Source organism: Grampus griseus, assembly GCF_964374135.1.
Source record: "Grampus griseus genome assembly, chromosome: 2".
Taxonomy (NCBI): domain Eukaryota; kingdom Metazoa; phylum Chordata; class Mammalia; order Artiodactyla; family Delphinidae; genus Grampus; species Grampus griseus.
The window spans coordinates 37,119,776-37,146,284 of NC_139018.1; the positions used below are offsets into that span (position 1 = coordinate 37,119,776).

The 26,509-nt window shown below is 44.1% G+C and overlaps 2 protein-coding genes across 8 annotated transcripts in view; both read right to left on the minus strand.

Moving 5' to 3' along the window:
* Positions 1–1,226: 1,226 nt before the first annotated feature.
* Positions 1,227–2,811, minus strand: AKAP5 (A-kinase anchoring protein 5). Its single transcript, XM_082649651.1, has one exon. The coding sequence runs from the start codon at positions 2,797–2,799 to the stop codon at positions 1,513–1,515; it is 1,287 nt and encodes a 428-aa protein (XP_082505777.1). The 5' UTR covers positions 2,800–2,811; the 3' UTR covers positions 1,227–1,512.
* Positions 2,812–9,865: 7,054 nt separating this feature from the next.
* The window catches only part of MTHFD1 (methylenetetrahydrofolate dehydrogenase, cyclohydrolase and formyltetrahydrofolate synthetase 1), a 58,579-nt gene continuing 41,935 nt past the window's right edge, over positions 9,866–26,509 (minus strand). For all 7 annotated transcript variants that reach the window (XM_082649648.1, XM_082649643.1, XM_082649646.1 and 4 more), the window contains 11 exons: positions 25,876–26,016; positions 24,263–24,331; positions 23,882–23,993; positions 23,648–23,787; positions 21,352–21,393; positions 18,836–18,936; positions 17,803–17,980; positions 15,377–15,484; positions 14,694–14,846; positions 11,493–11,586; positions 9,866–10,120 (listed from right to left, as the gene is read on the minus strand). In XM_082649648.1, coding sequence (XP_082505774.1) covers positions 11,497–11,586; positions 14,694–14,846; positions 15,377–15,484; positions 17,803–17,980; positions 18,836–18,936; positions 21,352–21,393; positions 23,648–23,787; positions 23,882–23,993; positions 24,263–24,331; positions 25,876–26,016 — 1,134 coding nt within the window. In that variant the 3' untranslated portion in view covers positions 9,866–10,120; positions 11,493–11,496. The remainder of the gene's footprint in view (positions 10,121–11,492; positions 11,587–14,693; positions 14,847–15,376; positions 15,485–17,802; positions 17,981–18,835; positions 18,937–21,351; positions 21,394–23,647; positions 23,788–23,881; positions 23,994–24,262; positions 24,332–25,875; positions 26,017–26,509) is intronic.

Sequence of the window (26,509 nt, forward strand, 5' to 3'; positions counted from 1 at the left end):
GGGTCTTTGTTGCTGCGTGTGGGCTTTCTCTAGTTGCAGTGAGCGAGTGCTACTCTTTGTTGCGGTGCACGGGCTTCTCATTGCGGTGGCTTCTCTTGTTGCGGAACACAGGCTCTAGCTGCGTAGGCTTCAGTAGTTGTGGCACGCAGGCTCAGTAGTTGTGGCTCACGGGCTCTAGAGCACAGGCTCAGCAGTTGTGCACTGGCTTAGTTGCTCTGCGGCATGTGGGATCTTCCCTGGACCAGAGTTCAAACCCGACGTGTCCCCTGCATTGGCAGGCGGATTCTTAACTACTGCGCCACCAGGGAAACCCTGTTTTTTGTTTTTAGCTTTTCAGCAGATGATCCCATGCGCAAGTGGATTTTTTTTTTTTTTTTTTTTGCAGTGCGCGGGCCTCTCACTGTTGTGGCCTCTCCCGTTGCGGAGCACAGGCTCCGGACGCGCAGGCTCAGCGGCCATGGCTCACGGGCCCAGCCACTCCGCAGTGGCTCTTCCCAGACCGGGGCATGAACCCGTGTCCCCTGCATCGGCAGGCGGACTCTCAACCACTGCGCCACCAGGGAAGCCCGCGTGCGCAAGTGGATTTTTATACAGGTCTGCTTGTGGCAGAAGAAAGATGGAGATGGAAAATGCACTCCCTGTTTCCACACCTTTGCACTTGGTAATTATTTGCCTGTTTGAAGTAATTTGTGAATGGCTTTTGTAAGGAACTTGAGCAAGACTAGAAAACCACTCATGTTTAATCAAACTATTATTTTTTTGGTTTGCAGTATTTTTTTTTTTTTTTTTGCGGTATGCGGGCCTCTCACTGTTGTGGCCTCTTCCGTTGCGGAGCACAGGCTCCGGACGCGCAGGCTCAGCGGCCATGGCTCAAAGGCCCAGCGCTCCGCGGCACGTGGGACCCTCCCGGACCGGGGCACGAACCCGCGTCCCCTGCATCGGCAGGCGGACCCTCAACCACTGTGCCACCAGGGAAGCCCTGCAGTATTTTTTTGAGGTAAGACTACTACCTAGGAGTATAACAGCTATAAGTCACACATTCACAAAAATAGCTCACCTTATCACCATTTTATACAACATAAAAGTGCACTGTAAAAAAAAAGTTGTTGAAAACAGAATGCGATGTTAACCTATACACAGTGTTGAACTTTTAAAAGGAAACCAGGCTTTGTGACATCAGAGGACATTAAAGAGCTTATGGCATACGGCAAGTGCTCAATAAATACATCTTGCTTCTCCCAGGCAGTCTAATCTCCACAAACCATTTTAGCAATTTCCTAGATATTACTTTTCATTGCAATCTGTACTGACTTCCTTCAATCCAGAAGTGGCTACATTTCAGTGGTAAGGGAGGATTTTACAACTTAATTCTTTAGCACTTCTGGGTTTGAACTGTACCTTTAAATTCTACAGATGTTAAATCTCTCATTTGTTACTGAATAAGAAATACCACAAATATGTAAAATAATTTACCATTAAGCATTTTTTCCCTCCCATGATGTGGAAATTAAGTCACTGTAGAAGATTGCTTTTTGCATTATCATCAGAGGCCATTTCATTAACCAGCTGTTCTATAGATAACTGGATAGCATTCTTGACAAGAGAAGAAGCTGTTTCTATTAAGAGTGTTTCATATTGTTCTGAAGTTCTACTCTCAAAACCACTATCATTAGCAAAAACCCCCACTTGCTCATTTTCGATTGAAATTAAGAATTGCTTAGGGACATTTTTAGATTTCTTAACATCAAATTCACTGATTTCAGTGTCTGTGATAATAATAGCAATTGGCTCCATTCTTTTGCTTTCTTCTGGTTTGGGTTTTTCTGCAGTGATTTCATTTACTTGAAAATCTGATTCCTGGCTCAGTTCAGTATCTTTCGGCTTGCTCTCCTCAGCAACAGTCTCTTTACTTTCACGGTCTTTCCAGTCTGGTCCACTTTCTAGGATACTGTTTCTGGCTTCTTCCAGAATTTGTTGATCTGGGACTGCAGGTGAGGGAGGAACATCAGAAACCACTGGGAGCTGGTGTTCTGTGTCTGAAGTTTCCAGTGGGCTTGCTTGCTGAGGTTGAATGCTTTGTTTTTCCTCAAGCGTTTCAATATCTTTTTCAAGGATTAGAGTTCCTGTTTGAATAGCAGAATGCCCTGTATCTAACTCAAGTTCTACTGAAATCACTTTCTCTCCAGGAGAAGTTATGCTGTTGTTCACATTTGGTTCACAGACCTCATCACTCCCTTTCTGTGAGACATCTTCCCTTACATCCTGCTTCGACTTGGTCTTTGCTGCCTGGTCATCTGATTGGGTCAGAGTTTTTGTATCCAAACTTCCAGCCTGTCGTTGGACTTTGATACTGCAGTCTGAGTCTTCTATAATTTTGGAATGATTACTTCTTTTCTCCCCTTTTGAGAATTTTATACAGGGAATCTTGAGTCTGGATTTTGCCTTTTTTTTAGAATTATCATCCTCAGCATTGATTTCAGGTTGCACTTTGGCCTCAAAGGGCTTTGGCTGCTTTGAAGAATCTGACCTTTTGCTGCGTGTTACAAGGCGTTTGATGGAAGCCCAGGCCCCCCCGGGGGGCTCTGGCTGATAAGAAGCTCCTGCTTCTGGGGGACGCTTCCTTGCTGCATCAGCAGCTTCAGAGCCAGCTTTGGGCTTCATTGCTTTGGCTGCTTTCTTTCTTCTCTTGAAGCAAAGCGTCGATGCTTTTTCCTCCTGCCTCTCATTCTGAGGACTAACCTCTGCTGATCTCTTCTCATCCTTGCTTTCTACTTGTATTTCAGGAACTGTGATCTCCATTTTTATATTACACTCTTTCTTTCTCTAGAAATCTGTATCCTCTCTTCCTTAGCAGCCTTTTATGACAAAAAAGTAGGCAAAAATATCACACTAAGTAAAATTTCTTCCCGATGTAATCACTCCTTTCGTCTTACTCCATACAGTTGTTTTAGGTGGTTTTTCCAGTTATAAAAATGCCTTGTTTCACTATTACTTGTAATTTATCTCTTTAATTTCTTCATGAAAGCCCTTTTACTGGATAGATTTTTGTTTTATTTAAGGGTCAACCTGATAAGAGAAAAGAGAGTGGTATTTTATTTCACCATCAGCCTACTGTTTTCTATAGAGACTATTTCAGTTGAATGCATATGGTTCTACTGGGCATGTTTCCCATATAATAACTTACTAAAATGACTGGAGAATAAAAATTGGGGTTTACTTTTGCCCTATCCAAAAGATTTCAGTGTGAATTTCTTTTGCTGTCTGTTTGTTAAAACTTCATTTTGGATTACTCTGCAAATCTGATATTATTTTATCAGTTCTGGAGTTGTGTTGTCTTTACGAATCGTTTATGACTCTGAATTGCAAGTTAACAAACAAAAACCACCACACCACCATGAACAACAAAAAACAATGAAGGGCAGGGTGTAATTTTTATTAATGCAGTAAAGAGCTCTGAAGTTGCAAAGGATCTTAGAGATTATTTGAGATTATTCAAGTCGAGCCAGATGAAGAAACTGAGCTCCAGAGTGGGCAGCTGGCCTGCTAAAAGCCACACAGTTAGATGAGGTCATAGCCAGAGTTAGAACTGAAGACTTTGACTCTCTAATGTTCTTTCCATTATACCATAAGGTTTCTGTTCTAAAAATGTATGTTCCATGAAGGAGGTGCTACTTTTCATACATGCCTTGGGAAATTTTTAACATTACTGTCATTCTCCACTCTTAAATCTGTTTGTGTAATTTTGACTTTTTTTTCTAAGTATCTGCAGTTCAGACATTTTCCATAACGAGCACATAGTTGAAGGTCAGAGTGAATGGTAATAATAGTTGACATTTATTGAGCAACTCCTGTCTATCAGGAAGTGCTAATAAGCACTTTTACATCTCTAATCTTCCCACAACATTACAGAGTAGGTGGTGGTATCACCATCTACAGATGAAGAAATTGAGGCCTAGAGAGGTTAAGTAACTTGCTCTAGATTATACAGCTAATCGATAACAGAGCTCAGATTCAACCCAAGATTGCCTGTTTCTAAAGCCCGTCCTCTGGAACTGGGTTTTAAGAGTTTCATCAGAAAAATGAATTGTTTGGAGATGCTAATCTGCACTAGACTCGCTAGTGAAAAAAATTTAAAAATTGCTTAAATGGTTGTGTTACCATAATGTAGCCCATCAACTGATAACTGAACCAAGACTAGACTGAGTTCTTGCTATTTTAAAATTTAAGCTTTTGCAGTTCTTTATATTTTATTTTTGTGGTTCTGGAACTAATTTGAAAGCCAGAAATAAGTTGATAAGATATGCAATTGGCAAACTGATTAGTTACATATAAATATAAAGGTATATTTTAAATCAATCCACAGAACGGTATGAGGGTACCAATGAATAGAGACGTGAGGTGATCACCTAACAAAAATCCTATGAATTTTAGTTGATGGATGTCCTAAAATAAGCAAAGGGACTCTTTCTTTGTATTTTTTTTTTTTTTTTTTGGTAAATCCTTCACTGTTGAAGGTTTATTTGGGTAGCTCTTGATTCTGTGAACCACAGAAGGAATTGGAACTCTGAAAATCAGTTCATGATCTAAGTAAATATTCTCTTAGGTTGAGTGTTACATACTCCATGCCCCTGACAGAAAGGCAAAGTCATCCTAGAACAATGATGGAACTAAAATATGAACATTTTACAGTGTCCCTCCTCATACGATGTTTCCATAAGCACAAGAACCACAGCTGATTATAGCTCCTTAAGTCTCGTCACCTCTTGTGAGTTCTCAGTGCCTGAGAGTTTTTATTAACCAGAGGCTGTATAGCTAATAGAAATACTGAAATCGGATCATGTTTAGGAATGTATCATTTGAAACTAATCTGGATTGCCCAAAGACAACTGCTTGAGAAGCTCACTTAAATGTATATCATGATGCAGAAATAAATACCCAAACAAAACCTAACTGAAATGGGGAAAATGCAGCCTGTAGATACTAAAACTTTGCAGGACATTAGACTGCAAATGATTCTCCCTTAACCTGCACAAATAGTTTTATCGCCTGGGCAATCTTAAAGTCCCTGTTGTAATTTCCTGATAGAATCGCAAGTCTACTGCCACAAAAAATACCCCTTCCCCTTTTCCCGTGAGCAGAGAAGCACGGAGGCAAAGAGCAGCCACTTCCTGGGGAAAGCAGTGAATCTCTCCCAGCGCCAGGTGTGGACCACGAAGCTTTCTCCTGGAGGAGGGCGTCTCTCCTTCGGCTTGAATCGCCTTATGGCAGGAGCTAGAGCGTAGCAGAAAGTACTCAAAAAGGAAAGTGCTGGGGCGGGCGTGGAAGACATAACCCAGCTTCAAGCTATCTGCACAATTATAATGTCCAGGAACCCGGCACTCTATTTTCCCCCAAAAGGGGAAAGAAGGAAAAAAGCTACCAGCAACACGAGCTGTAACGCGCAGAGGATAGATGTGGGCAGAGCTTGCGAGGGTCGCGCTGGCTGGAGATTTCTGCAGACAAACGACCTTCCCGATTCTCACTCCGGCCACCTCGGGCGGCCCGGATTCCCGGTGTCCAGTGGGCACCTCCCGCCCACTTTGCCGCGCAGGTGCACCGGTCCGCACCCTTTACCTGCAACCTACTCGCCCTCTTCACTTACCGCGGGCGCCGGGGTCCCTGGTCGACGCTGTCGCCGAGGTCGCGGGGGCGCTCGCTGGGCTGGGCGCACGGGTAGGCGGGAAGCCACGGTCGCACCCGGAGCAAGCAGCCCTCTGCAGAGAACGCAGCCCCGCGGCGCCCCCTCCCCCAGAGGGCGGGGACAGACAGCCGGCTGCACCAATGCGCGCGGAGGGTGCGGGCGCGGGACGGGGCCGGGCTAGGGGCGGTGGGCGCGGGGGAGGGTGAGGGGGTGATCGGAAGGTCTTTCCGAGAGCAGTTCGCCCAGCCACGGGCGCTCCCAGCCTGGCGCGAATCCCTGGCGCGCGACCACATCGGGGGCCACCGAGAAAAGAGAGGGCTGGCAGATGGGGAGGGGACCAGGGTCATAAGCCTCCCATTTTCTCAGACGCAAAGTAGCAAAATCCAATTTTAAATTATGGTACTCCCATTATAAATCGCCCCACTGAATATTTAAGTCACAGCAGATACCACATTTTAAAAGTAGGATTCAAAACTGTGCAGTGAATCTCGTTTGGCGAGAAAATTACATGAACTGAGAGAGAAAAACCTCATTACACCCAAACCCACTCCTGGAAAAGTTTTGGGTATCAAAGGGTTCATTGCCAAATCCTCTCAGAGGCCCAAGACACAAACCCGTGTCTTCATAAGTATCTAGAAGGCAGGCAGAGATGATGCAACCTGTGTGCCATCGAGGTCAGAACACAGGAACCCAGCCCCATCCATCCTTTATACCTTATATATATTTCCAAGAATAAGTAGCTTACAAGTTATCCATGTTTCCCTTCAGGATATTCCTAGGTGGCTGCTTAACCTTGTTCCTCTCAAGCGGGGCATGGAGAATAGGAGACAGCTTTCCTCACGATTCCAGTCCTGATCAGAGCAAAGGGCACAGGCAATATCTACCCTCCTGCCTGACTAGGTAGGCTGTGTATTTTCACACATTTTGAGTCTTTAAACAAGTTCCTAGCCTTAGTGAAAAGCACCATAAGCATTTATTTGTACACATAATCCATTGTGTACAATGCATTTAACACTAATGAAAGGTGTTACAATGAGAGTGGGCTTAATGTTACCTACAACGGCATTCCTGGGAGCTCCAGAGGTGAGGTCCCGTGGGATGCACAATTCCTGCCTTCTCCTCTGGCCCCTCCCAGGCAGATGAAGAACCTATTATGATGAAGGGAAGAACTACTGAAAAGTAGTTGTACTTAACTCTTTTCTTCAATAGGATCATGATCTTTGAGAGTAAACCTCAGTTACCCATTTTTGGATGTTTTTCCAAGAATATATTTTACCTCTAAGTTTCTATAGCTTCCACTGAAACTTATTAAGCAAAGCACTATTAGGACACAACAGCAAAGCTGAATCTAAGCTGTCAAGATCTTAGAGACAAGAGCTGTAAAACAGGAAAATCCAGAAGCATCTAATTTATAGTAGTTATAATTAAGAATTCAATTTATCTTTGTTCATTCATTGAATACCAGGCTGTGAAGATGTTTTATATCCCCAGATGAGTTACTAACCCTGCTTACTGTCAGTTTTGAACTTTAAACAAGCCAAAAGAAATCCATGCCACTCATAACCAACTGAGATGCAATTACTTATTGAGATCCAAGTTTTCTCAAATCTAGCAGATCTGGGAGTTTGCAACAATTTCAGGCAAAAATAAGATGAGCTTATCTAGATGAAGACAGGGTAGAATAGCTGTCTTATTAGGAAGTAACTGGAAATGAAATCAGTGATAGGTTAAAAGCAATAAAGGCCATCTTAAGGACTTGTAAGATCTTATCCCAGTTGCTTTTCTTAAAAAAAAAAAACCGACTACTGAAAGGGAACTGAAGAGTGGTTTGAGGTAAGAGGTGAATTGATTTTGTATTTGAAGGGCAGATTTCTGTAAGGTGTATTACATATAACTCATCTCCAACCTCCAACACACACACTCACAGAGTACAGAACTATAAATAAAATACTGCACTGTCGTTTTTCTTTAGAATACAACTAGAACCCGATGCCATATCTGAGTTAAAAAAAAATGTATCCAGTACCTCATACAGGAAAGAAACCTGTCATCCTTGAACTCACTTAAGTGACAGTTAGTAAGTTATTACCCATATCATTGTCTGCTACTCAATTAGTAGCTTTTCATTATATAATGAGAAACAGGCTCTAAATATATCTCCAATCTGATGAGAAATTATCCTACCTACAGCTTATCTTGTTAACATCACCAGATACAGCGTGCCAATAAAATCACTTGCTTATTTATCTGATCTCTACTGATCATACCGTTTCTCCCATCCTGGTCCCTATTCACCCACAGCCTGGGCCTGTAGCTACCAAACCAGGAAACAATGGTTAAGTGTCCATCAGAAGGACTGTTTAAATACTCCACAGCCATATGAAACAAGATGAATCCCAAACTGCTGATGGAGCAAGACCTCCAAGGTATATTGCCAAGTGGAAAGAGCAAATTGTACCATTTGAAATTTTACTGAAGGCATATTTTACTTCTAGGAAAATTCTTGCATTAGTCCATTCACTCCAAGCAATACCTGGTAAAGACAATTTGGCTTATTTATTGTATTAGGGCTGTTTTTTTGCCTTATAAACCTCCACTTACCCTCTCCCACCAACTGTGTTCACTACTTCTATCAATATTAAAGATTTAAACCCACACAGCAGGGACTTCCCTGGTGGTCCAGTGGTTAAGACTCCGGGCTTCCAATGCAGCGGGTGCAGTCGGGGAGCTAGGATCCCACATGCCGTGGGGTGCGACCAGAAAAATTTTTAAATTAAATAAATAAATAAACCCACATGGCTTTTGGTGATATGAGGAAGCCTGAATTCCTTAAGGTGATCTTTAAGTCACCACGTCTGACAATAGACTGCTTTCTTCCCCTGTTTACAAATTGAATTCCCAGAAAGTCCCATCCAGATGAGGTTTTATAGGACATTTTAAAAAACACTAGAAACAATGAACTCTGTGCAGACAGGGCCCAAATGATGCTTTTGAACAGGAAATGACATCACTGAGTGTGTACAATGTGCCAGGCAGTATACAAAGCATGGTGGAGCTGGGGCTCCGTGCTCATGACCCCTTTGCCATATGCCCTCCAAAGCACTGTCATCATTTCTTTAAACTGCAAAACCGACACTATTACAATCACACCTAGGGGATTAAAAATAATAAAACCAAGGACACCAGGAAAAACACTGCTCTGCCCATGCTAGCAGTCTTTTAGCACTGGCACCGGTGGGGATGCAACATCTTCTGGAAGGATCCAATGCAGGAAGAAGAAGGGGAAAAGGGAGGAAAGATGGGAGAGGAAGAACAGAGTTAGAAGATAAAGAACAAGAAGAGAAGGGAAAACATGTGAGGGAAAAAACATCCTGTAGGGAGGGAGACAGAGCTCAGGCACAGGGTAGAAGCTCAATAAATATGTGCTGAACCAACAGAGCAGAAAGAGCTACCCTACAGTTAATGCTGTATGACCATCCTTCCTGAGGACTTATTAAAAATAAATGGTGCTGGGCTTCCCTGGTGGCACAGTGGTTAAGAATCTGTCTGCCAATGCAGGGGATACAGGTTCGAGCCCTGGCCCGGGAAGCTTCCACATGCCGTGGAGCAACTAAGCCCATGTGCCACAACTACTGAGCCTGCGCTCTAGAGCCTGTGAGCCACAACTACTGAAGCCCGCTTGCCTAGAGCCCGTGCTCTGCAACAAGAGAAGGCATCGCAGTGAGAATCCTGTGCACGGCAATGAAGAGTAGCCCCTGCTCTCCGCCACTAGAGAAAGTCCGCACGCAGCAACGGAGACCCAATGCAGCCAAAAAAATATATAAATAAAATAAATTAAAAAAAAAAATGGTGCTAAAGCTGTGACAGAAACGGGAATTCTAAGGAAATTCAGGACAAAAACCTGTGTAAGCAATACTTTCTCGGCGTAAAAAAAAAAGAACAATACAGAAAAGTATATGACAAAAAGGCATGTCCTCTGGATTCTACTTCTCTCTCAGCCCTCTCAGGAGGTCTCCTGTCCTCCCAGAAACACACAAGCCATGCACCTTTCCCCCTTTAAACACAATGTATCATATAGTACACACTACAACTTGCTTCTTCAGTCCAAGGGGTCTCCCAGATCACACAGGACAGCAGAGCTAGGGCAGCAGTCTGTTAATGCTACAATTTATATTTGAACACCGAGATTGCAAAATTATTTACTTTTATTCTACGGATGCAGTAAAGTAATTAGGCATGTGCATGAATGATTTGTGTTGATTTATACACAGTGGTGGGAATTAAGACTGAAGAAAGGCTTCTGGGAAAACTCCCACTACTTATTTTTCAGAAAATCTTCGGGGCCGGGACTGACTTCTCTCAACTTCCACACACTTCCCGATAGGAGGCCTGAATAAACACTGGCCAAACTTTCAAAGTTGCTTCTTGAAGATGGACAATCTGGAAGGAAAATGAAACAAGAAATAGTTTTCTCTAAGCGCTGAAACATCTCCTCTTCCCTTCCACACAGCACCATCACCCTCTCTCACTGTCAAAGTTGTCAACATTTACCTCCCTTCCCACTGCCAGCTCTTCTGGGGTCTGTCCATAGACTTGAAGACAATGGACAGCATTTACATTATGGCTGTGTGAATACTGTTCAAGGGCAGACCAAGCATGAGCCAGGATGACATTTCTGTGTGCTCCCCCAGCATCTAGCACATGGTCTCTCTGCTGTGTAAGCAGAGGTGCTTCTATGAGCAACCACCCTTACAGTTGCCCAGATGATGGCCACGGTTTGCTTCCACCTGGACCTTTACATTCTTAAACAATGTTAGAGCTTTTCTTTTGCATAATTACCCTTCTGACACCCTTGTCTTTCTAGCTCTCTCTACTCTTTCTCAATTCCTCCCTTCTCCTGTTCCATGTGGGATTTGTAACTCTGGGTCACCTGCAGTTGTCAGGACTCCCCTTCTTTACAGTCCAGACCAGGCTTTGGTTTCCTGAAAACCGTGTCTCCCTTTTCTTTGGTCTTCGCTGTGCTGGAGTACACTGCTAAATCCCTTCCTAGGAAGAGGCGTCGGGGTGCCAAACTGTGTGTGTCTGAAAACCTCTGGATAGATTTGGTGGGTGTAAACACAGGTGGAAAGTCATCTTTCCCCGTAGACCTGGAGGGCATTCCTCCACTGTCTAGGAGCCTTTTACTGCTGATAAGAAGACAGAGGTTCAGGCTAATTCTCAGTTTTTTTCATAGGCAAAAGCCATTTCTTCTTCTTTGGAGAGGATTTTTAGGATTTTCATCTTTGATGTTTCTGAAATTTCACCTGGATATGTCCAGGGGTGGCCCATTCATTGTGATGAGTACTTGGGGGCCCTTCATTTAAGACCCAAGAACTCCTGGACTGGTCCTGCTTCCTTCTCTTTTCTACTTTCTGGGACATTTACTCACTCTTGTGTGCCAACTGTCTATTCAGAGTATGCAGACCTTCAGCTGCTCTTGCCCTCCAATGTGCTATCAGCTCCAAGCCCGGAGCCTCCTGGGGCTCCACAGAGGGGGTCTAACCTCCACTGGGGTCCCTCCTTAGTTCACTGGATGGCGCCTTTCCACCCTACGCTGCCAAACTGTGATGAACCCTGCTCTTTTTCCAAAAATGTTGAAATGTAAGTATTTCATTCATTGGTTACACTACTGCCCCCTCTCCTCTCACTGATGTCTGGAAAGAAATCTTTTGAAAGCACTGAATTTGCGCTTTCGTAGCTTTAGCTGGAGTCCTATAATTCATAAACATGCCTCATAAGGAAAAAAGCAGAACTTTCACCAGAAACAACTTACCTGTTTAGAACAGCCCATTCACCTGCTCAGTTTCAGGGTCCAAATCAATATCATAGAAACAGGGCCGGGTAGGGAGTCCAGGCATGGTGCTCATCTAGGAGATGCAAAATAGCATTACAAACAAACTTAATATGATTTTTTTTCACCTTCCCTTCAGCTAGAAAGCTCAAGGCACAAAGACAGAATATTATTTTATAGTTAACCATAAAATGGCACTCTTCATGTTACATATTAAAAACCAAGTCACTGATCCTGTTATGATCTCAGAGAGAAACCCTCGAGTCCTCCAGCAAACCAAACACCAGATTTCCTCATAGGCTCCCACACAGCCTGGTGCAATAAGAGGCTGAGGAGGTGCCTCCACCTTCGTCCCACAATGGCAGGTGCTGGGGGGGCTGAGGAGTCAGTTATTCACCCCCTTGGTCCTCACATCACAAAACCAAAAGGAGGTGCAGGGCTTGTCTGCTGTTTAATTTTGTTTTAATGAGTCTTGTGTAGATACCCATATTATTTTTGCTTCAGCAACACAACATTAGGAATCAGTATCCTTTAACTTGGGCCAAGACATTTCTGTACCTAATCTAGATGGTTTTACAATCACTGTTCTTACTGGTCCAATTTGGCCTTCTAAACCTGAACTTGCGATGCTCATGGATTTTATTTACACTTGCTTCTTTTTCTAAAGAGTTGGCTTTGACAAACATCTACTTAGATATAAATCTGTAAGGCTTGTAAGTGGAAAACTCAGTATATTTTTAACCTGTAACAATGTCCTTTATAATGAATACATACATACAAGTTTCAAATCAGATCTAGACAGGAAAAGAGTTTAAGTGGAACTTCTACAACTTAACTATAAAAATGTCATAGAGGGCTTCCCTGGTGGCGCAGTGGTTGGGAGTCTGCCTGCCGATGCAGGGGACACGGGTTCGTGCCCCGGTCCGGGAAGATCCCACATGCCGCAGAGCGGCTAGGGCGGTGAGCCATGGTGGCTAAGCCAGCGCGTCTGGAGCCTGTGCTCCGCAATGGGAGAGGCCACAACAGTGAGAGGCCTGTGTACCGCAAAAAAAAAACCCAAAAGCTGGTTCTGACATCTGAGCGCCAATCAATACTTCCTAGAACCTACTACAGGTAGCTGTCATGGGTCTCTGTTCTCACATTCTGTAAGAGATAAGCAACTGCTGAGCGTGGGGACAAGGAGGAAAAAGGAAGGGACTGGTCCTCCGCCCTAGCCTAAGAGCCTGAAGATGACACTAAAGATGAAGGACAGGGCTTCCCTGGTGGCACAGTGGTTGAGAGTCTGCCTGCCAACGCAGGGGACACGGGTTCAAGCCCTGCTCTGGGAAGATCCCACATGCCGCGGAGCAACTAGGCCCGTGAGCCACAACTACTGAGCCTGTGCATCTGGAGCCTGTGCTCCGCAACAAGAGAGGCCGCGATAGTTAGAGGCCCGCGTACCGCGATGAAGAGTGGCCCCCACTTGCTGCCAACTAGAGAAAGCCCTCGCACAGAAACGAAGACCCAACACAGCCAAAAATAAAAATAAATTAATTAATTAAATAAAAAAGATGAAGGACAGGTGCCCACTGATGTAGACACGCATGTGCACATGGGCAGAAAATTCTGAAGATAATCCCCAAAATAGCGATTAGTAGAATTATCAGTACTACTCTTTCCCAAAGAGGACTTTTTTCCCCTTAAACATTGGTCATGTTGATAATCAGAAAATGTTTTTAAAAGAAAAGAGTATGTGTACATACATATAGGAACTTAGATATAAAACTCCAAAAAGAAGCCACCACACCTTGAATTAGTACATAAAATGCTCTCAAGGCTTCTGAACCCTGTTCAGGCCCCAACGGCAATCAGAAACCTTGAAGAACAGTAATTGTTAAGGCGTCTAGATTATGTGCGGAAACGTCTTGGTCCAGGTGGGCTTCTAAGGTGAGAGTCTGTTCTGGATGAGAAAATCCCAGCCTGACACTTTCAGCTTTGCTTTCGTCTCTACAGCCACCCCTCTGCACCCACACATCAAAGTAGCAGCGACAATACTGCTCCTTCAGCTGCTAGGTGCTGATAATTTCTCCGGAAACAACACACGTTCTGCAATATTCGAGGTGCTGGGTAAATGGTTTAACGTTCCTACTGAAAGGGAATTTCTACAAACCCCAGGCACTGATGTCTCGGAGCAGAGCGACGCACGCCTTGTGCCTCTGGAGGGAGGGGCTGAGGGGCACTGGTGCACACACCCTGTCTGACCACCACTGTGACGCGATGACGCTGCCCCACAGAGAGCTGACAAGAGCAGGGCTCACACCTTTAATAACCTGCCCAAGGCCAAAACCAGCAGGGGTGAAAGTGGATTCAGTTTTAATGTTCCGTACTTTCAACTATCATATCACCTCCTACTGCTTTCTTACTATACTGAAAGAAGCTCCAAAAGGAGGTCTATTGGTTTCCTTTACTTGTGTATTGGCTTAGTTTATTATTTCGATCCTGTACTGCAGTAAGAACAATCTGCAGATGTAGGACACTGGGCAGATCTGTGGGGGAACCTGGGCACAGGATCAATGCAGACCCTGGGACAAAGTTAGTCCAAACTGCAAGTATGTCCTTAAGCTTTCCTCTACCTCCCTATTAGCAATTTTCCTCCTTAAACATGCATGAAAACTGTAAGATGAGATTTGATAATCAAATCATCTCAAAGTGTAAATAAACCCCCTCCCCTTTCATATCTACAGGGTTCACTCACATTTTAAGGGGAAAATTCTTTACTCAAAAATGATGCATTCCCTGAATTTCAGGCATAAACTCCAGGCCTGTCGAGAAGACCTGGGAGGTGCAGAGCCTCAAAGGGGCTGGTTGGGAGGACCGAGTCAGTCTGTGAAAGGTGCCCAAAAAAGTCAGTTGTGATTATATATAAGCACCACCACAGCCTACGAATCAAGCCCATCCTGGATTCAGTCAAGGTCATACTGCCACTGGGAAACAGTATTATTATTCAGTACAAGCAGTCACAGCATCATCCTTGAACTGAGACCAAGATGGTCCATAGCAAGACGATTCATCGTAACGGGCCCGACTCCAGCTTTCTCCTCAGCAATGAACTCTGCTAATTCGGCATTTGCGTGATGGCTTCAGTAATCAATTTAAGAAGCACGGGTAAACAAGCAGCGCTCTCTGCTTGCAGCGCTCACTCACCGTTCCCACCAGGGGGTACAGAAAGCCAGCCCCAACGCTGGCGCGGATGTCGCGAATGGGGAGGACAAAGCCAGTGGGCACGCCTTTTTGCTCTGGGTTGTGAGACAAGGACAAGTGTGTCTTGGCCATGCAGATGGGCAGATTCCCAAAGCCCTGGGGAAAGACAGGAACAGAAGTGGGACAAATGAAAGGCTGGCAACGCAACGAAGAACACCCGGGCACCTTGCTGATATGGCTTCTGCAATTTATTTGAAACATCCAACTCCCTTTACATACATCTCTACGTCACTGCCCTCCTCCAGCTTAGGTATTACTGATTAGAAAAAAAAAAACCTTTGTTGGGTGAAGGAGGTAAGCACTCACGACCATATCCCACAAGTGAATATTTCACTTTCATTTATATAACCAGTTAAAAATGATAGCTTGGAGCAGACATGAAGGTACGACTAAAGGCTCTCAATAAAGACACCCCATATTTCCTCATGGCTTTCCCACACTCACATACCACCTCTAGGTAGATAAAGAACTTGGGACCAGACCACCTAATCCACGCTCAGTATTTAAGAGGGGAGAAGGCTGCCGCCCAGAGGAGGGGAGCAATGCCCGGTGGGCTGGAAGAATGCAGGGATTCTGGCCCCAAGGCCTGCTGGACAAAGAGCTGAAAGAACCAACCAAACATCTACCTGCTTTGTGTAGACTTCAGCTTTGTGCTGTGCTTCGGGGAGCAATTCAATGTCATCTGCCCCATAGATCTTCTGTGCAATGATCCTGATTTTATCCTCAACTGGGAGCTAACAGACAGGAAAGAGAGGGGAGACCATGACTAGACACCCATGAGGACACGAACCTTTACTTACAGCCATGTTCCAGGTCAGAGTCCCCAAAAGGGCCAGAGAAGTTTTTATACACATACACAAACAGGCAAATAGTTTGAGGTTTATTGGATTAGAACTTTTTTTTTACTACCAAGCCCCAGATTTTATATGTGGAAAATGTCCCACAGGTGTAAAATTACTGTGTGTGTGTGTATTTAAGACCTCACTATCATAAACAATACTGCTCACTACTCAAGAATAACTATTTCTTCATAAATAAAATGTAACGCTCCAATAACGAAGATCAGTCTCCTGTCAAAGCAGACCTGGGATACTGTTTATGAACTAAGGCAACTGATATCCATTCACAGAACCCCTGGTGTGTACAGGAGAGGCAGATGCTATCTTTAACACAACATACCGATCGTTAATTGCTGCTACTTAGAAATTGTTATAAAAACAAGATCATCTACATATATATATATTTCTTTAGATCATCTACATATTTAAACAACCTAGTGACTTACACAACCAACATGCAATGGGTGTGGTGGGAAAGGATATGCTTTCCATGGCACCTGTGCAAACAGTGCAGCAGAGGGAGGCCAGTGGTCCAACCAGTGACCTCTAGGTCTAACAAGGAAGCCCAGGGCTGCTTCCTCCAGGGCAAAGCTTTCGGAAGTGGGGCCTGGCCTCTTAAATGCTCCTGCAGCCTAGCTCAAGGCACTAGGATTCAGAGCAAACAGCACAGGGAGAAACTACCCAAAGGAAATGGGAAGGACAGCTATTCACAGGTAACCTGGGTGAGCAAATCACTGAAATCAGGCAATATCAGACTCTATGCTCCCTAGCAACTAAGGCTAAGAGAACACTGAGTTTTGTTTGGTGAAAGAAATAATTATCTTAAATAATGAAAATAAACATTTTCAACTAAACAGTGATCATTTATGAAGGGGCTTTGTATAATGGATATAAATAAATATAATTGTCTATTCAATTACAGCTTTATAAAGATCCAATAGGAACTACTTTCATATGCCTCTTATAATTGGAGCTCTATAAATGCCAAGGCATATTCAGAACTTCTGAAGCAAAAGTACTTCCGTTGAGGAGTGATTTAAGACCAACAGATGCTTAAGACAAAAAGTGGCAGCCTCCTGTTTGTCAGAACAGAGAAAAGTTCCAAGTAGAAATGGGTCATAAAGTCCTCATTACCCCACTTCTTCCAGGCTTCCTGCTCGCCTTCAAGGACTGGGTTTCCTAATTCAGGTACTGTGGATGCGGCTTAGAAAGGGTGCCTATAAATGCTTTGTATTTGTGTGCAAACTTGTGTTTAGGGCATTTCCTAAAAAGATGGTTGGTTGAACAGGTTCTCAAACCAGTCTATAAAACTAAAGCTCAACAGGAAAATGTCCATGTCAATAGGAGAATGTTAATTAATTGTAACTAAGATATAAGAGTATTATACCTGCAAGGGGCAAAGAAAACGAGATTGTTAAAATTCAAGAGCAATAGGGTTTCTTCCGTCTACCTTTTTATGGCTATTTTTGAAAGTTTATGATTATCTTCTAAAAACCAAGCCAAAAAGCAGCCTAGATAATACAAGCAGAACTAGCTTCAACATCCATCCCATGTTCCTAACAGTTTCCAGTTATTGTGGGCATACTACTTAATGTCTAATCACATCCTGAAATACACAGAGAACTGAAAACAAAATACAACCCTATAATAACAACATTTTTGTGAACTGTCTTTACTGCATCCCAGAATAAGCAGTGCTTCTGCCTGAGCCAGATGTACCATAATTTACTCAGTGATGGAAAGAATGCTGAAGCCTGCCAAGGTGCTTTGGTTTTGCACCTGGGTGCTTCTCTGAACTTGAGGCAGCGCCCGTACCAGGAAGTACACTTCGGACCACACTGCTTTCCCCTATATTGGAGAAAATGTTTCTGAGTTTGATGTAGCCCCTTGCCAATTTGCCATGACTCTTGCTTCTATATGTAACCCTCTCTCTCCTGCCAGCAAAGGGACTGTACTGTGAGTCTTTTCAAAGTTAGGATGTGAGCCAACCTCCTGGGGTGTTCTTGCCTGGACGCCCTCCTCTGCCCGTAAGCAGCAACGTGTGTTGTTAAGAAATCTGTCTGGAGTTGAGAGTCCAGGCTGTGGTCGTGTAACTCACCTACATGGGAATCAAACCCACAGGCTGAAGCTGCTAAACACAGGCTCTAAGCAGAAGCAGCCACACAGAAACTGCACTGTGCTTTTTGTTTTTTTGCATACAGCAGGTAACCCACCTTGAGGTCATAGAGGAGCTGGAAGCTGCTGGGTGCCTGAGCTGCCCTCTGGACGGCCTGAGCCAGCACCAGGGCGCCCTTGCCCCCTTCTGCCCAGTGAGTGCACTTCACAGCATCAAAAGCCCCATGTTCTTTGGCGAGGCGGGTGATGAGGTCCAGCTCGGCCTCCGTATCTGTCCTGTAAAGGCAACGCTTCATGTTAAAGCATTGACGATGGCTGGAGAGGACAGAATCGGTCATATTTTTGCCATTAAAACCCATGTGAATTACCCACTGATAAACAGACACTAATCAAGTAATACTGCCTGGGTTTGAACCCTGGCTCCACAATTTACTAGCTGGGTGACTTTCAGCCAGTTACTTAAACTTTATGTGCCTTGGTGTCCACATGGGTAAAATGGGCATAATCATAGCACTTATTTCATTGGGATGTTATGAGGCTTAGATGGTAAATACATGCAAAGTACTTATAACATTCTAGGCACATCATAAGGGATCGATAAATACTAGCTTTTCAAAAATTTTGCTTCCTATTTTGCTGTGATTAGACCATCAGAACAAAACCAAAACCAGCATTACAATAACTAAACAACCCACACAAGTTCTCTTACAGGAACACTTCCAGCTCAATACGTTTAACAAATTGTCAAGACAACATCCTACCAGGCCTGGTGAACTAATGGAACTGTGTAGGGCTATGACCTTCTCTTAGCACAAAAGGCCTTTAAAGACCAAAAGGAACAGTTAACTTCTGGCCTGTGTGTTACCCACTTCACCTGGTGGAGAAGGGCACCCACAGGAGCCAAATCTGACTCTGGACCCTCAGCAAGTGAGGTGATGAGTCCCCTGTGACATATGCGGTGCCTGTCATATGGCAGGCTCTCATCAACAGCTCCCAAAGCACAGGCTTAATAACCAATAGCAGTAACTGAAGAAGAGAACAAAGCTAAAAGCTGGGCTGCACAATCAGCACCAGGAGATGTTTGCTGGCCGTTTTCCACAGTCCCCCTCGACTCTTACACTTTATACTTACTTGAAGGCGTTCACGGCCACTACCACTGGAACTCCAAACATCCTGGCATTTTCAATTTGTTTCTTCAAGTTACTGAAGCCTTTTTCAACCAGCTCCAGGTTCTGCAGAAACAACAGTGGAAGGTCTGTGAGGTCAGAGAGCAGAACTGAAAACAGTTGCAGGTTTTTCTTAAAAGAGAAACTGTCTCCTTGACCCAGAAGCCACTCACTGTCAGGACAAGCCAATAGAGACATGCTGGAGCCTGCAGCCCTAGGGTGAGCTGTGCTCCTGTCCTGGCTGCCCTGAAAGGGTGAGATTTGCTGGTGCATCTGCCCTCATCGTGCTGTACCTTAATAGCTTATTTGCTGTTTGAACGGAATCAGCTGCCTTTAAATAAATTATATTTACGACCCCTGTTTTATAGATTGTATGTACTTATATGGTACAGCAGTACAAACCGACTCTGTTCAGCATGGCACAGACCCTGCCATCAGAAGACAGGGCCTAGCATACATAGTGTGTGGCATTTGTCAGAAAACATGGAGTCGTCAGTGATGCTTTCACGGGTTTAAATGAACTCAACCATAAACCTTTTTTTTTTTTAAATTAATTTTTATTGGTATATAGTTGCTTTACAATGTTGTGTTAGAACCATAAACCTTCTTGTGTCAGAAATGAGATAAATACCATTTTTAAGAACCAAATACTATGAAATTTAAAGGAAAGTAATTAAGGAAACACATTTTAAAATATTTTAAAATATGCTTCCTGGAGCACTGCTTGCAGCATGGGAAAACTGCAAACAACACAAAGCTCCTTCAGTAGGGGACTGAGCCAGTGAATCACGATATACACACTCGATAAATATGTATCAGGTACATGTTATGAAAAGTGCGAATATCTGTATTAGCATGGAACCTCTCAAAGATGTACTGAAATGGCAAAACTATGAAGAGATTAATTAATCCCATTTTTGGACAAATACAAAAATACACGTGCATATTCATGGAATTTTTTTAAATGTTGAGAGATACGCACCAACTGTTAACTGGGGACTCAAATCATATATATATTATATTCTTGTATTATTTAATTTTTTTTACCAAGGGTATATTATTATATAAGCTTAAAATACATTAAGTATTTTAAAAATGAAAATATCATAGTCTTATATAAAAATAAGTACACTAGATCGTGAGTAAAACCTAGCAGTAATAGCGCTTGGTTTGTGGATTTCATAAAACAGCAGAAAAAAGGTAAGATATAGAAAACAACTGAGATCATTATAAACATGATTTATGCTTTTTTCCCCCTTTAATAATTGAAAACTGAGATTAGAATTTAGTTGACATTCTAAAGAGCACAGCTAATTCCTTACCTCTAGTCACATGAAAACCAATTAATACATAAGATTGATTGAGAACAGTTTTAAATAAGTAGAATTTCTTAAACGAAGACACCAGCTGGGCCAGTGAGGGGCAGTTGCTCTAATTAGATGCAGGAAAGGCTGCGGGGTGGCAGGAGGGCCAGAACTGTGAATTCCCCTCCTACGCATGAATCAGACAAATGACCATAAAAGGCAAATCATAACTCAGAAGACAGGCAAACTGAAGGCACCAGCAATTCTTTGCTAGCTGCTTTTGAATTACTTCATTTGGGGGCTGAAAAGTGACCCTGTACTGCCTGACAATTTAAAAGCTTCCAAAAAAGGCAGAAAAACTTGAATCAACAGTGATAGCAGCCGAGCTTACCATCTCATTCGGGGGCCTAATCTCTCACATGATAACCCCAAACTGGTGCTAGAGATGTTTCTTCGATGGTTAATGATATAAATATGAAAAGGTTTGAGCTCACAATTCCTTGAGCCCCTGCTTAATGCCATAAACCAAATCAGTTTATGAAAACTGCCTAGAAAAATAACCAGGATGCTGACCCTATCTTGGCCCCTTAATATGGATTTAACTCTGCAGAGGAAAAAGCATTTCAAAAAAGGCCTCTACTTGCTTCTGATATGAACGGCATTTGAGAATCAACGAGCTAATGCAGGGAAGACAAGGAAACTTCCATGAGATTAGTGCAGGCTTTCTCAACCTCAGCACTACTGACATTTTGGGCTGAATATTTCTTTATAGTGGAGAGTGTCCTATGCACTGTAGCATCCCTGGCCTCTGCCCACTGAATGCCAGTAGCACTCCCCACCTCAAGTTGCAACAATCAAAAATGTCTCTAGACATTGCAAAATGTGCTGGGGTGAGGGTTGGGATGGGGGGTGTTGCTCCTGGTTGAGAACCAACCACTGGTCTAGGGGAGCGGTTTTACTGACATCCTATGCGGGCAATTGCTTTATGAGGCATTTCTTCCCTGTTTCATTTAGTACAGTTCTTTAGCACACTGCAGGCCTGTTAGCACACCCTGCTCCCAAGAGCAACCCTGGGTCATAGCGACAGCCCAGTCATTTCTAAATGGGCCAGGTTGGGAAATGCTGATCCAGAACGTGGTGCTTTCTAGGCCAAGTAATTAGAAGTGACTGAAGTTACCTCCTCTATGTAAGCCTTGGGCAGAGGAAGTCCAGCAGTAACCTGGAAGGAAAAGAAGCAAAGTCAGAGGCATTTTCTACTTCAATTAGAGTTCGGCTTCAAACAGTGCTTTGCCATGTGTTAAAGGCCAGAAGCTGCATGCTTGTGGGATACACAGCAGTAGAAGGTTGTTTTCTGCCCTAAGGATTTAGAGCTATGACCAAAACTATGGGACAGAACAAAAATGACTGCTTTGAGCAGAGTGGGAGACCTTCGTGGCCTGAATTGAAGAGGTGAGAAGGGATGAATCTATGAAGGCAGGTGAGGGAAGGGACGTGTCCTTGGCAGGGGCAATAACCCCAGCGAGTGAAGCACACAGCAGTGGGGGTGGAGGTAAAGCTCAGTGTAGAGAACAAGGCAGCTGTGAGCCCTGCAAAAGCCACCCTGAGACATCTGCCGTGAAGTCAGATGCCCTGCGACGGGTCCGTGAGCTGGTCCATGGAGCCAGCCCACTCCCTTGCGGGGCTGAATGGGGCACGTGAGCAACAGGAACAACAGGGAAACAACACACAAGGATTTTCTTCCTCTGTGGGTGCTCACTGTTCCAGAGGTACCTGGTGGGTCAGCCCTGCTGCATCCACAGGGAAGTGCAACAGGGGTGAAGGCGCCAGTTCCAGGGACCCCACTGGGCAATGGACAGTGATTAAGAAGCCTTCAGCTTGCTCTGCTCCCTTTCCTCAGAGACACCATGGTGCTCCAACTCCAAAGGGGCCTCAGAGAGGCGGGGCACGAAGCAGGGACCTGAGCCCACGGTCCGGGCCACACGTGGCTCCAGCAGGTAACAGGAGCAGCAGGCGAGGGTCCTGGCAGAGCTGTGCGCAAAGCTCTCCTCTCAGTGCTGCCAGCTTACGCGCCCACAGTGTTTTCCAGACATGAGATCAGGAGAGGAGGTGCAAAGGCGTGAGGGTGAGTGAGGGGGTGCAAGAGAGAGAAATGTTGGTTATGATCAGGAAGGAAAAGGGAGTCCGTCCTGCACGCCTAGCAGAAAGGGGCATCCTGGGTTAGGAGCGCCTCGGGGACGAGTACGACTGCAGAGGTGTGCTGGGGTTGTGAGAGCAGTGGCTCTCCCCTTAGTGGGGACCTAATCCTTTCATGGGGTCCAAGAGTTCAAGACTATTTCCATAATTCTAAGACATTATGGCTCTTTTCACTCTCATTATTTCCTGAGTATACAATGGACTTTTCCAAAGATTATGTAACATGTGATATCACAACAGATCAAATGCCAAAGATGAGACTCCATCAGTCTTCGATTAAGCGAGATACTGAAGAGATCTGAAAAACGTACAATGCCTAAATGTTGTTTTGGAAAATATAGTCACTTTTCACTTAAAAAAATGTTATTTATGTTAATATTTATGTCAATATTTAATTTCTAATATAGTAAATATCACCAGACATAACTCACCTGAACAAAGAGCTCTTTTAGGCCCTTAATAATTTTTAAGAGCGTAAGGAAGTTCTGAGACCAACATTCTTGAGAACTGCTATAACAGGAAAACCCCTGATCACTACACTAAGAAACAGTGAGTTTCTTTTGTAGGTGAGGGAGGTCTTATTTATCAAGTTACTAGACCAGCTCCCAGAGGACAGGAATTTAATACTTCAACTAATTTCTGAAAACGAGCACCATGTCTTCACATGCAGGTGCTGAAGAAAAGGTGTTAAAATAATAGAGCAGAAAGTACAATTTCTAAGCAGTATGAACTCAGGAAAACACAAAGTTCAGGTTGGAGCTGAAGATCAACCATGCTCACCTGTTTCTCCCCATCACCTGGAGGCAGTCTGGAGCTCCTTCTCCCCCGACTCCAAGCTGTTACCGGTCCTGCCCAGCACCCACCTCCCAATAAGGGGCTGACCTCTATCTCAGCTAAATGGTTTGGTTGGCTGGCTGCCAGCATCACCGTTAGAGGGAAAAGGGACTCAGATTTAAAAAGAACAGTCTGAACATAAAGGAGTTTTTTGTAAGTATAGCCAAGCACATGTCCTTGGAGGGGTTTTGATATTATCAGGTGTTTTGCTCCGAAAGGTAGGCCATGAAGACAACCTCGGCCCTCTTAAAATGCCAAGAGCTGGTACTGCCTAGGAGTGATAAGGCGGCCAGCACGAGAGCTGTCTGAACATCCCCTGCTTCTGGCAACCCATTAGTCATGAGGACAAGAGCAGCTTAATGAAGAAACTGGCACAAGTCATCCAGTTTCCCTTTAGCCTTCAGAACATTTCTGAGAACCAGCCTCTTCCAACTCCTGATCCTCACCGTGGGGCCGCCTCCGTGCATTTTCAGAGCCCTGACAGTGGCAACAAGCACCACCACATGCGGGCGGAGACCAGAATACCGGCATTTGATGTTAAAGAACTTTTCCATTCCAATGTCTGCTCCGAATCCCGCTTCAGTCACTGTCACGAGAAAAGCAACTGTAAAAATGCCATCCCAACTCCCTTGATGTTAAAAGAAAAAACAGTCTATCACTGATTTTGCAAAAACACTTGCCTACAAACCCTTCGGGACCAACAAGCTTGAGTGCAATCCGGTCTGCAATGATGGAGGAATTCCCGTGTGCGATGTTGGCAAATGGCCCAGCGTGAACAAATACCGGAGTGCCCTGTGGAAATCAAGACATCGTGAGCGAAGCTGCGCATCCTGCTTCAAAAGGGACCACTCGGTAAGGGGACCAAAATTAGCTGGAATCCGAAAGAAAAAGACTTCCCAAGGGAAAGTATGAAGCCGCCTCTTTTAGATTTCAGTAAAGTCCCAGTCACAACTATGAGAAAGAATGGGAAGAAAGAGATGACCAGGGAGAGAAGGTCTCTGACTCCCCAGGAACAATCTGCTTTACAACCAATCCAGGAAGGCAGGAGTCACTCTGCTCACCTCTAATGTCTGCATGAGATTGGGCTTGATGGCGTCCTTCATGAGTACTGTCAATGCCCCGCTCACTCCCTGCAAAACAAAGGCATGAAGGGTTGATTCCCACCAGCAAAAAACCTACCTTTTGAAGCCAAAATTCAACATTCTTAGGTCTTCCTTTTTTAGCCATCCTGGACCAATGAGTACTTTTACCTAAACTAGACCACCCATTCATTTGTTTATTTATTTTTCAGGATATACAATAAAGTTGCCAATTATCTTAACGGAGAAGAGAGAATGAAAATGACATCCATATGTAAATTCTGGAAAAATACATAAGCCTGGAAACAAGCATCTCAGTGAAGCTCTGTTGCTGATCGATGTGGATAATCCATTTTAGACTCATTTACGGTATGGAAACGCTAGTTCCTAAGAATACTGAATTATAGGTAACTTTGGTGTCTGGGCAGAAATGGCTGTAAACCTGATTTAATATGTGTCTCCTGTACCTTAATCTGAAAATTTACAGAGGAGTTCAACACCAACTCTTACATATCAGGTCCCTCTTTTTAAGCCATCCAGCCACAGATGAACAAACTGGTATCACTGTAAGATAAAGCTATGGATCCCACTTATATTCAGTTTTAATGAGTTTCTAAGTTCCTGGCTTGGTGTAAAAATTTAAAACAATTTCTGTTCTTATACACATTAACTGTGAAAACAGGAAATTAATATCTCCCCCCTTTTCCGGATTCATCTGACAGACCGCTAATCATAGGCCAACCATTTTGGTGTATGTGAACACAAACAGGCTTTTAAAAAAGTAATCTAGGGGACTTCCCTGGTGGCGCAGTGGTTAGGAATCTGCCTGCCAATGCAGGGGATACGGGTTTGATCCCTGGCCCGGGAAGATCCCACATGTCGCAGAGCAACTAAGCTCGTGAGCCGCAACTACTGAGCCTGCACTCTAGAGCCCGTGCTCCGCAACAAGAGCAGCCACCGCAATGAGAAGCCTGCGCACTGCAATGAAGAGTAGCCCCCGCGCGCCACAACTAGAGAAAGCCCACGCACAGCTACGAAGACCCAACGCAGCTAAAAAAAAAAAAAAGTAATCTATAAGATTATCTCATTTCAAACTCCATAATACCATGTAGATAGTTCAGAAATAATCCTGATGTGGACAATGAATATAGCAGGACCATTAGAAGAACCGGCTGAGCTGTTCCCAATGTGGTCATCAGCGTGGATGTGGTGCCGAGCCTCGTGATGAGAGGCCTCTGTGCAGGGAGGCCTGTCATGGGGAGAGGCCGGGGGGTGACTCAAAGCTCAGCTCTAAGGGCCGCACATGGACTCCTGATGCTCTCTGAAACCGAAGTCAGACACCCTCTCTTGGAAATACTCACAGGCTGAAGATATTGCTCAAACCACCTGTGGTCTATTATTGGAGCATACCATCTATCACTCACTATGAAGTACTTTTATAAACTTCATAATTATATAGTGAGTAACAAGATCATATGAATTAGTTAATTGCAGCATCTTAAGTATGCCACAGTTTTTGTCAGTGGTAACTGCTGAGAAATGCTGGGACAACAGACGCAGACGGATTGCCAAGTCTGGAGTGCCCGGCTACCCACCAGATCTTCGGTACTAATGGGCTCCCCTTTCTTGCTGGATGCCACCACCATTTTGCTCAGTCTCTCTCTCATGTCTTCTAGAGAACTGGTGAGAGCCAGGACAGCCATGATTTCACTGGCCACGGAGATATCAAACTGGGCCTGTTGGCAGGGAAAAGACGCATCAGGGAAAACTGTGTTAAACAGAAGCGTGGATTGCAAAAATAATCCTTGTTTGCATCCCAGGCTTAAACAAATAGCTTAAAAGGACAGAATAAAAGAACAGTACAAAAAGAACTTAATGAAAATAACCTTCCAACAGCAAAAATTTGTAATTAATTATTCTAAGACCTTGAGTAGTCGATTTTTACGCATAAATGTTCTAGTAGGACCAACGATCCCTGTGAAGGCAGCTTGTAATCATGTGATCATGGTTTCCCTAACATACAAGGGACTAACTCAAAAGCTCTTACACCGAAGAGACATACTGCAAAATGGCCACAAAAAAGAAGCAATCTTAATCAATTCATGTACAAGGATATTCACTTGGGGCACTCCACCTCCAGGAAAAAATACTGGGGGAAAAATACACAGGTGACACATGGGATTTACTGCAAAAACTGTCAGGAGTGCTCAATACCACACACCTACTCGC